Source organism: Vanellus vanellus (genome assembly GCF_965231255.1).
Source record: "Vanellus vanellus genome assembly, chromosome: 9".
Taxonomy (NCBI): domain Eukaryota; kingdom Metazoa; phylum Chordata; class Aves; order Charadriiformes; family Charadriidae; genus Vanellus; species Vanellus vanellus.
The window spans coordinates 9,402,471-9,414,016 of record NC_138914.1 but is presented as its reverse complement, the minus strand read 5'-3'; the positions used below and the strand labels follow the sequence as shown (position 1 = coordinate 9,414,016).

The 11,546-nt window shown below is 49.9% G+C and overlaps 1 protein-coding gene across 1 annotated transcript in view; it reads right to left on the bottom strand.

Annotated features, from left to right (window-relative positions):
- Window positions 1-2,954: 2,954 nt before the first annotated feature.
- The window catches only part of ITPR1 (inositol 1,4,5-trisphosphate receptor type 1), a 182,923-nt gene continuing 174,331 nt past the window's right edge, over window positions 2,955-11,546 (bottom strand). Inside the window, exons 57-58 of the mRNA XM_082487739.1 lie at window positions 10,307-10,468; window positions 2,955-4,616 (exon numbers count right to left, since the gene is read on the bottom strand). Coding sequence (XP_082343865.1) covers window positions 4,530-4,616; window positions 10,307-10,468 — 249 coding nt within the window. The 3' untranslated portion in view covers window positions 2,955-4,529. The remainder of the gene's footprint in view (window positions 4,617-10,306; window positions 10,469-11,546) is intronic.

The window sequence follows — 11,546 nt, the reverse complement described above, 5'->3', positions numbered from 1 at the left end:
TTGGAAACGTAAAAGGGAAAGTACTCCAAATAAGTTTCTCTTGTTCAGAAATACAATGGGCAATTTAAAAAACCCTATTAAGTACGTGTGTAGGAGCATTTCCCATTCTGGGAGACAAGTTGAATTGTTATACGGAGCTATATTATGACTTTCCCGACACCGTATCAATCAAGACCCCATTATGTAACGAGGTATCCATCACACGCGCCCTATCGCGCATCCCCGCCGCGAGCACCGAGACTGTAATCCTGGCTCCTTTGTCCTGCCCTCTGCCAATTTGCTGCAAAATTGAGGACGGAGCTTGAATTCGCCATTGGGGCGGTCTCAGGGCCGTGGCGCCACGGCTGGGCTTTTGGAGCAGTTATTTGCATTGCCTTGATTAGCATGTCACCTGCTTCATTAGCGAAGAAAATTCTCATCCACAGACTCAGCCATTCATGCAAATTGAAGAATACATGGCGATCCTTCCCCTCTAGGACTTTCCATTATTAGCAAAATTGGTAGATTCTTTTTGTTCCTTCCTCTTTGGAAGGTCACTTTCATTTTCACCTCCAAATGAAAGTCTTATTTGAAAGGCAAAATAATCGTCTTCCCAAACTTTAACATACAGCAATCCTGCCTGAAGAAATTGGATGCCAAGCAGAATCTCAGGTGCATGCGAGGCAGGTGGAACCCTCCTGTCGCAATCCAGTCCTTACCCTAACTGCCATCTCTCAGTGTCACAGAGTCATTAATTTTACTGGAGGTCAGGAATCTGGTTTCAGAGCCAAAAAAGCTCTCCACTGCATAGGACCTAAACCTCCAGGACTCAGCTGAGCAGTTCCTTCTCCTTGCATCAAACTCTCTGATAGCACATGGGACACCTTCCTTCCTTCCTTCCTTCCTTCCATCCTCTGTCCCTGTTTTCCAGGCTACGCAATCCCAGTTCCTTACCAGTCACCTTTTCCAAAATCCACAGATTCTTCTTGCTTTTCCCGCTGGCATGCCCACCTTTTCCTGAAGGTGGGACCAAACCAGCAGCCCCTCCAGAAGGACTTTACGGGCACTGGCACTTTCTGTGCGTATTCACACCCTGCCCTGTACCCAGGAGCGAGTTACCTTCTTCCACAGCAGCACCCACCCTCTCTGGTGGCCCACTGTCACCCCTCAGCCTCCTCCGGAGGGTTCTGCCTGACCGGCTCCCCTTGCTCTCCACCCATCGCTGGGTTGGTGGTGCTGGGGCAGGGAGGAGCTGGTTCCTCCTGGCCACCGCCACGCGTGGGCTCTGCATCAACAGGGAAGTCCGCTCCTTCGTCCCGTCCACAGTCCGCAAGTGGCAGTTGCGTTCCTTGATGTTACTTTTGATATCCCACCCAATTCACAGCACACGCCAACCTCAACACTTCTGAAGGATTCCCCATGTTCGGTTCATTTCTGATGTCCCTGAGAAATACTACTGCAAAGCCTCTGTGGAGGTGGACAGTGAGAGCCATGTACCTTCTCTTACAGCATCTCTGGGGGTGATGCTCAGCCTCCCAGGTCCTGGCTTAAGGCAATTAAAGGCATTGCTACAGATTCTGATCTCAGGTTTTGGAGAGTTTTTTCCACTTTAGAGACTACAAATCGGTAATAAAACTTTTTGTGATTTCCAGAGGTGTTCAGCTTCTGTGGAGAAAAAAAAAAAAAAAAAAAAAAAAAGATATCCCTCGTGCAGCTTTTCCTTGATATCAGTGATAAGTTGCCACCAGGCGCCGGATCAGGACAGCCCTTTCACAGGCATTAACCTCAGCAGCTGCGGGGTCAAACCCGCTGCCAACCAGAAGAGGGGTTTTCTCCATTCCTCACCTCCTCTGCTACAGCCACGGCATGCAGAGGAGTTCAGCGCATCCAGAATGATCCAAGCCGGAAAGAAAAATCTAGAAAAGTCCAGAAAAGTCTTAAAAAACAAATTGTGCAAGAAAAAAGTAAAATTCATGTGATGGTTGTGCATGAAAATCTCACTGCAGGAATGAATCCGCAGAAGCGAGTGAGGTGTTTGTGGACAGAGGGGGGAGGACGGCTCTGCTGAGGAGCAGACACAGCCCGCACGTGGGCCAGGGGAAGGTGACCATGCAAACCCTCGGTGTCACCACGGGACAACCCCCCCACGCCAGCCCCCCTGCCCCACACCGCCTTCACGTGTCCGAGGAAGAAAAACCACTATGGCTTTCTGTATCTCCCCACATCTCCTGCGAAAGGACAACCACATGCGAGAACACCAGATTTTACACAGCTGAGTTTCCCCGCGGAACACCGTGCGGACCGGGGTTCGTGCTTTTTGCCGCTTTTGCCTTTTTAAGGTAAAGATGCAGCGATGTCGAGCGTTTGCGCGGATGCCCTCTCGAAGCGGCTGCCTCCCCCGGCGGCGCTGCAGCCTCCTCCCTCTCACCTGACTGGCAGAGGCTCCGGGAAGCCTGACAAATTTGTGCGCGTCTGCTCATCCCTGGATGGCACGAAGGGAAGAAGTGAGTCAGATACATGTCTCTGCCGCTCAGAAAACACGAAATCCTGCTCCTTCATTGCACAACTCCAGCGGGCAGCCGCATCCATCACGCTCCCTCCGCGTACGCCTCGCTGGGAGCCAGTGGCTGCGGAGAGGAGGAAGACGGATTTACCGGGGTACGTATGGAAATGCCACATGATTAAGAAGTCACAATCTCACTGGTAAATCTCTGGCTCGGAGACTGCTGGTCAGGCTGCCCTCCCGCCTCGGATCCATTGGCTTTGACGTTTCATGATGACCCGTGGCAGGGAGACGCACTTACCAGATTAAAGGTGATTAATTGTTCCAGGTAGTTCCTGCTACATCTTAATCACATGCACATAACCAGCACCGCTCCTGCACACATGATACTCAGAGATGGAGCATTTTTTTTTTTTTTTTTTTTAAACTCTCGCACACTCTGGGGATGACAAGCCTATAATATCGGTGGTAAGATTCTGGAGTATCTAGAACTGGAGTGATGGCGGGTGAGGCTCCTGGGGCACCAGTACCTCTCGAAGGACTCACTCCGGTGTTGAAAGCCCAACCTCGGAGCTGGGAAAAGCACCGTTCATACCTGCACGGCCCCCACGACTTGGCTTACCTGGGTGCACGGGCAAGCGCGGCAGCAAACACAACCACACACCACCTTGGAGGGGGGAGACAAACCACCAGCAGCCTCTGACCATAGAGTATTTTGCATCATTTATTTAAATACCTATATTTATGCATTTACAAATTTTCATAGCTCTGTTTGTAGCTTTTTTTTTTTTCTTTCTTTTTTTTTTTTGTAGACAGTATTGCAGAGAAGTTAGCTTTTGTAAAATGAGGTCCATGTATAAAACTATGCAACAGCTTGGAGAGAAAAAAAAACCAAAACAACACAACCAAACAAGTTTCCTTTCATACTCTCTAGAATCCGAAACCAAAGAACGTGACCAAATGGAGGGGGAGAAGAAGAGGAAGGGGTGGGACAGACCAACCTCAAACCAGTGGCTCTCTCACAAGCATTACACGTCAGTGCTCAGCTACAGTCCAAACGGGATAGCTCACGTTTCCGTCGGTGCAATGCCTGTTTGCTAAAGCTTTCACAGGCACATAGGTCTCTAATGAAAAAATAACAGGAAAGGATCCTACACACTGGGAACGCAAAGCCCGGACAGCCTCGGGGTAGGTTTTAGGTGTCGTGACACGAAACACCCGTAGGAGACTGCACCGACTCACCAGTAGCGCATCCTCATCCCAAACTTCGTTTTGCATAAAAAGTTCCCTTTAAGAAATCTGCATTTAAAAAAACTGGTATCTGAGCTCTTCTAGCCTCAGTACTTAGAAGAAGTCACTTGAAAAATACCTCCTGCTTTCCTCATTTGGAAGCTTCAAAGTAATGTTTTGCTTTAATTGATACCAATTTAACAGCTCACGGAGTCCCAGTGTTATCTCTGGGAGGAAGAGGCAACAGATATGGCATTGCAAGATATTTACACACATGGTACAAAAATGTCCAAGGGTATGAAAAATCACCAGTAACACAATTTTGCAGCAGCCTCATTTACACCTGTAATTTTATACCATTTATTACATTGTACTAACACACCAGATTCAAAGATGTGCACTCCCTTTAGGACATTCAGGAGTTACAAATATATTGTGATTGCATAATTCATATTGCACAATTGTATAAAAACATAAATACTAGCTATTCTATTTTTATTTTTTTTTTAAATACAAAATACATGTCACATAGTCAAATATTCTTTTCAAGTGCAATTCAGGTGCTCTCTTTAGTCCTTCCAAGAAAAAGGCAATTTTGATAGTTTTGGCACAAAGTTTAACCTCCGTCCCGTGCCAACAGTTCTAATTACAACACGTATGCCCGAAACTTTATATAGTAGCAGTCATATACATATAGTATAAAACCAGGTTATTTACAAACTGAACTGAGCGTACGCAGCAGCAGCCTCAGTGGCCGCTCCGAACTCTGGGCTGGCGTTACTGGTGCTCCTGCGAGAGGGTGGGTGACCCTTCTGACTTATGCCGGTTGCTGCGGGTTCACATTCATGGGCGGAGGGTGTCCTAGGAGACCGATGCGCTGTTTCTGCTTCCTCTGCTCCGTCATCTGGAAAATTAAAAAGTTTGCTCATTAAGGCCTAGACGCTTCCTGTGCGTCAGCTCGCCAAAGGACCCCGCGCTGCCTTTTGTGGTTAGCGTTTACTCTGAAACCCACTGCCTACAAATAACGCTCCTCCGGCCGCCGTGCCAAGCGCTAATAAACGAGAGAGGCAACTGCAGCCCCGTCTCGTGCACTCATCGGGGACGTCTGTGAACTTGCTCGTGCGGCTGACTACCGTCTTACAAGAAAGGAGCTTGGGAGAGCCAGGCGGCCGGCGCGAACGAGTGCAGGGAGCAGCTCGCAGAAACCTCCCCCGTTAGAAATTCTTTGTAACCGGTCCAACGTACGAGGCAGACAAGACGCAGAGGGCGGAAAAAAGGGGCGAGCCCTCAAGTCAGGCTGGGAATACCCTTGTCTTTGCTGGAATAGACTCGAGCGCTCCCGCTCTAGTCAAGAGTGAGCCAACATCCCTCTCCATCTGCCAAAAGCCAAGACGCAAGGCAGGGCCGGGAGGTTAACCACCTCCCTGCCAGACAGCCAGAGCTTTGGCAGTACCTCCCATCAGATAAAAGAACATTTCTCCTGCTTAGTGCCATCATTGCGACCTGAAAATGGATCATCGTTTTTTATTACTGATACTGAAAAATGGCCGCAGTCCAGTTCTCCACTCTTTTTCAAACCTTCGGAGGTTTCTGACAACTCGTGTAAGCCGACAGATCGCTTAAGGAGCAGCGCCGGCGTGGGCAGGGTCTCCAGCAGCGAACAGCTGGATCGCTGCACGCACTCTGCGCCGCTCCCTCTGCGACCGCATCCCGGGTTTGGAGGAGTTGACATGCGGGACAGCGTGCAGGAGCTGTGCCAAGGAGGATGCCAGGACAGCAACTCGGACCACCGAGGCGAGAGGAGCCCAACGCCACTCCTCAGGGAGCCGGGCTCCACCGAGAGCCCCCACACACTCAAAGCAACATGCGAACGCACAACCGTCGCATGTGATCCATGGTGGCACCGATGTGTACAAGCAGCCACACTCACGTCCTGCTCCTGCTGCTCCTTCCCTCGGGCTGAGCACCCCCGGCCGCGTAACAGGCACGGCTGTGCCGGGGCACCCCACCGGCTCGCCTGGGCATCGCAGGACCCCAACGGTGACCACACACCAGAAAAACCTTGCCCAAAGGCTGATTCACCCCAAAAAAGCAATCTTTCATTCAAGCATAAGATACAATTCACAGTATTTTTTTTTTTTTTTTTTAATGAAAATTCACTGAGCTCCCTGCAATGCTTTTCCTGTAACATCCCCATCCACAACCTGGCTCTGGGGAGAGGGACCTGAGAGTCCTGGCAGACAACAAGTTGCCCACGAGCCAGCAATGTGCCCTGGTGGCCCAGAAGACCAATGGTCTCCTGGGGCACATCAAAAAGAGTGTAGCCAGCAGGTCGAGGGAGATCATCCTCCCCCTCTGCTCTGCCCTGGGGAGGGTACATCTGGAGTACTGTGTCCAGTTCTGGGCTCCCCAGTTCAAGAGGGACAGGGAACTGCTGGAGAGAGTCCAGCAGAGGCTACAAAGATGTTCAGGGACTGGAGTATCTCTCTGCTGAGGACAGGCTGAGAGCCCTGGGGCTGTTTAGCCTGGAGAAGAGAAGGCTGAGAGGGGACCTCATCAATGCTCATCAATATCTAAAGAGGATATTGGCAAGAGGATGGGGCCGGACTCTTTCCAGTGGTGCCCAGTGACAGCACAAGGGGCAACAGGCACAAACTGGAACATGGGAAATTCCATCTCAACATGAGGAGGAACTTCTTTCCTGTGAGGGTGGCAGAGCACTGGCAGAGGCTGCCCAGAGAGGTGGGAGAGTCTCCCACTCTGGAGACATTCCAAACCTGCCTGGGTGCCATCCTGTGCCACTGCTGGAGGTGCCCCTGCTCTGGCAGGGGGTGGGACGGGGGAGCTCCAGAGGGCCCTCCCAACCCTGACCAGTCTGGGATTCTGTAACCATTTAATTTTTTCAGTGTTCAGATATTTAATCACAAACGTCAGCCAATATAACTGATTGTGGAAGTAACTCCAGGAGAAGGGAGCTGGTGTGTTCACATATTCATTTGTAACACTCACTTGAATGCATTTCTCTAAAAACTCCAGTTCTGGCGATGGTGAACGGTCTCCCCACCCCATCACAGGGCACCCCGGCGTGCTGGGACAGCTGGACAGTGGCCAATCTCAGGTCTGGAGTTCGTTGTGGGGAAAGGAATTGGTTAAAACAGGCAGTTCTGGGCAACCTCCAGAGGGCTCCTCCGTGTCCCACAGGCCGTGCAGCACTGCGCACACCACTGCTTTCACTCAGGCTAGCTTTGGATAATTACACTCATTTAACCACCGGGGAAAGGACTGAAATACAGTAATTCCTCTTGAAACCATAATTATAAGTCGTCTGCAGCCCGGTGCCTTGCTCATCGCATGACCCAAGGGAGGCAGAACTGTTATTGCACCTTTCCAGGAAGATGACCGCAGCCTCCTGAGGACAGGTCACACCTCCCGCTCCTCTCTACTGCGCTTCTGGAAGTCTGTTTTCACAAAAGGTCCATAACACTTCACAGGCAAACGAGAGGAGAGGGGTCCTCCCATCGCCCTCTGGTCTCAGACACACACACAAGCTATTTCCTTGCTGAGCCAGCTGGGACTTTTATTTTTTTTTTTAAACTGTTTCTAAGATAACCCACAAGTTGGAAATGCAAAGAGGCAATGAGGACTTCATTTTAAAGTTTACACTCATTAGCTTCACTGAGCCACGATCTCACAGAGCCAATAAACTGATTCAGAGGACACATGAAATAAAAACGAAAAGAAAAAAGAACAACGAAAAGGGACTGTAACAGGTCTTTTTCATGCTATGTAGAAAAAGGGATGGTGTGGCCTGATGCAGGTGGACGTAGGAGATGTGCCTTGTAATAAAAGGGAAGAATAAAGCAACTGAACGTAAAGCAGAGAGAGAAATGCAATGGCAATGTCAACACGGAACGCTACTAATCCCACAGGATGCGCAATGCTTGTCCAGAGAGCTGCAAGATGGAGCAACTTTAATCTCCATCACATTTACCTGGAGAGTAAACCTTTTGCAAAAGCTTTACAGCTACAGTAACTGCACGCCGGGGCCTAAAAGGCAATAAACCCCAGGCACAACGTCCTGCGGGGGAGCTGGCAGCTGCTGGAGTAATGCTGACGGATTTAAAAAAAAAAATGAAACCAAGGGGGCCTGAAGTTCATCCGAGTCGAGCCGGACTCGCCGATAATCGTCTATAACTGCAGAGCCGCAGGCTGCCTCATTCCAAAGGTTACGGGTGAGCTGGAGTTAACTCCGGGCAGGGGAGCGGGGTACGTGCGAAGGCCACGAGCAGCAGTGTACCCACCAGGCAGGCACACACGGGCCCGCCGGCCCCGGCCCGCCGCGCTGCTCACTAGCCCCCTCCCAGAGAGCCAACCGGAGCGGCAGCGAGCCACGTTTGGGGCGACAGAGGTCAGGGGTCCCCGCCGGTGCGAGGGGACCGTCCTGAGCGAGAAGCCAAAGTCTGTGAGAGATGCCGCACACTCGCCCACACGGGAGGCCGGGGCTGGAGAGGGCGTCTGGGTGATTACATCTAATCCCCCGCGGTTGCAGACAATTATGTTGTAATCTTTTTGCACAGAATTAAAGTGATCAAGATTTTAATGGCTCTCGGTGCACCTCCTTGGCAAAGCAGGCATGCGAGATTTCAGTTTCTAACAATTAGTCTCCAGAAGCCTAACGAGCTTGAAAAGCAAATGAATGAGAGGTTTTCCCTTTACTTAATTACAAGAAAATAAATACAAATAAAAGTTCCCTGAGTTAGTTCCTTTTCCCAGAGACAGTTCCTGATCAGGAGGAGGGATATACTGGTTTTGTCACCTAATTGGAGCATCCTGCAACTTAAGCAGGGCTCTCGGTAACGGTACTTAGGGGAATTCCTAAAAGCTATCAAAACATTAATGAAGCCGGTTTCCTCTTTTGCTTTTACAGTGAAATAGCTCTCTGAAAGCTAAACCCTCCATTCTTATTTTCACAAAGAGCGAGAAGGGCTTTAGTGCTTGGTCAGCCAAGAGCTGCAAGCTTCAGAAAGCAACGGGTTCTGATGCAGAGCTGGCTGCGGCCCCTGGAAAGGCTCCTGGTGACTGCAGACCACTTTGAGTCAGACCCTTCAACAGGAAGACATAAGACACATGTTTCAAGATAATTGTTTCCAGGCAGAATAGCAAAACCGCCACCCGGCAAGTATTAAAGCACAGACAAAAAAGAGCAACTGCCTCTATCCTCCATCCTCAAAGCCAACCAGAGCAAGGGGTTCTGTGGCACAGAGTCTGAAAACTAATTACAGCCAAGAGCAGCAAGGTTTGCTGCTCCCCAATCCTACACGTTAATCCCTTCCTTGTGCTCCACGGGGCGTCGGGCAGAAGGGCCCAGCTCCACCAGCAACGCAGAGCGTGATCGGAAGGCAGGGAGCCGGGATCTCAGTCAATGCCGGCTTCCAGAGACCCACGTCTCCAGGAAGACAACCGGCTGACAGAGAAAGCAGGCCAAGCCGGAGCAGAGAACCCGATTAGTACCGGCGAGCGTTGTGCCAACTGCGCTACAGTAGGCGGATTGCATCTGAAGAGATAACAAACCAAATCTGTTGGCCATTTCTGCCTGGTGCGATGCCATCGATTGCCCCGGGAGACCATCGGGTGCAAGTCAGCAATTAATTTCATCCAGTGCCTATATCTATATAAACTTAACTAATTGAACCATCTAGCTCAGGTTATTAATCCATAAAGATAAGCTCTGCCGCCACAAACAGCTCCTGTCAGGGCGGGCAACAGCGTTTTTCCCTTTTATTTCCAGTCAGGCTGCAATCTGTACGGACAACATGAAGTAAAGCCATGCTGCCTCCGTGGCCTTCACAAAGCCAGCGCGGACTTTGGGCTGGGAACAATCCCTGTGATCCCCGCAAGGCTCGGCTGAGCCAAAAGTTAACGCAAGTCCTTGAACTGCTACTGCAGAAAGAACTGCTGCACCGAGAACGGCCTCGGAGGGCTCTGCAGCGTTCGTGTGTGAAGCGGCAGCAACACGTGCCGCAGCGCAAAATATTTCTGTGGGGACGTCGGTCTACGCTGCAGCCTGAAGTGTGACAGCAGCCAAATTACATCTGCGTTAGCAGCGCAGCGATAGCACGGAGGAGACCAGTGCAACCCAACCAGTCAAGTATTTCTCCAGTTTCTCAGTGGGTTTTGAGGTCCGCGCAGCAACACAGCGCTTCTATCAATACCACACCCTCTGACTTACGGGACCGCACTAAGGTCTCGGGTTAAAACTTGTAACACCACCACCAATGCATGCATACAGGCTGCCTGCACCGGCGATGACTGATTTAAGTCAACTTCAGCTTTGATTTTCTCATTAAAAAGTTTTCCCTTTCTGGCGGTGGCCACTTTGGACCACACTGGCACGGTGAGCAGTGCCAGGCAGGTCAGCTGGGGAGCGGGGCTTCCCCAGGACATTTTGTTCGTTCACTTCTTTCCTAAACATGAGTGACTTCAGAAACGGGGTTTGCAGAAGCCACGGAGCTGTAAAACACCACTTTGTCCAACAGGCTTGCAGGACCTTTGTCCTGCCTGTACCAGCACGTTCGCAGCCAGCTTCGCCCTTACCTGATCTTTAAGCTCTGACAGCTGGCCGGAGAGGTTGGTCACAAGCTTCATGGTGGACTCCAACTTCTCTTGCAAGTTCCTCAGCTCATTCTGCTCCCCTTCCGAGTCGCTGCTCACCAGCGACATGGCCCGCATCCGGGGGAACCAGTCCAGGTTTCTCTCCTGAGAACGACACAGCAGTTCGCAATTAGCGTTTGCCAAATGAAAACCTGCACCCGAGTGGCTGAGGGCAGACAGATCTTCGATGCCACGCGGGGACATTCCTCAGCTACACAATCTCAGTAGTTATTTTCATTTGCATCTTACTGGAAAGTTTGCAAAATTGCCCGCTGCAGGCAATGAGGCACTTCAGACGTAACTACTAAAAATAATAACGAGGCAGCTTATTGTTGGAATTTACTTTCCAGCAACTCACTCTCCCCAGTCTTTTCTTCTTCAGACACACTTCAGCATAACACACGAACAATCGACATTAAACCAGCCCAGATTTCACATCCGGATAAGTGTTTTCCAGTGCTAGAAATCCACTGCCATCTTCTAGTCTTTTAATTTGTGCGTGTTGGAGTTTTTCTGCTGATAAAGCTGGTTTGCTTTTTTTGGTCAAGCAAAGTTTGTAATGAAAGAAACTGTTCTACCTGGAAATACTTTCCTAGTTGAAATACTTCCTTTTTAATGAAAAAGAAAAGAAAAAAAATCATATTCTGACTGGCTGATTCAGGCTAAAATGTGGGACAGATTAAGTTACAATGAATCGCTTACAATAAAGCTTTCGTCCAGGCATATAAATTCTCTAATATTCCAAGTTTAAGTTACGGTCAGGAACTTCAGTGGACACGTGCTCGGTTTTATTAATATGTACATAGAGGCTCACACATACACTCACGTACACGCCAGTGACGTTAAAAATAAAAGCAGGAACGGAATAGAAAGCCACAAAAGAGGAGGAGGGGTGCATACCGCATCTTGACACCTTAAATTTCAACACCGAACTGGTTTCCTATCTAGTCTGGTTCTCCTCCCACGCTGGAGATACTCTCTGAAATGGAAGTTACACTAACGCTGGATGAGATAAGGATGTGTGCACTCTTGTAGGTGACGCTGTAACAACAGGTAATATTTTAAACAAACCAGATGAAATGGTGACAGCCTACTGGATTCGCAGCATCCCAAACCAAAGATCGATCAACATCACTGATTAACAGCGACCAAAGTTCGCCCCGCTTAGGCGGCCAGGCTCTTT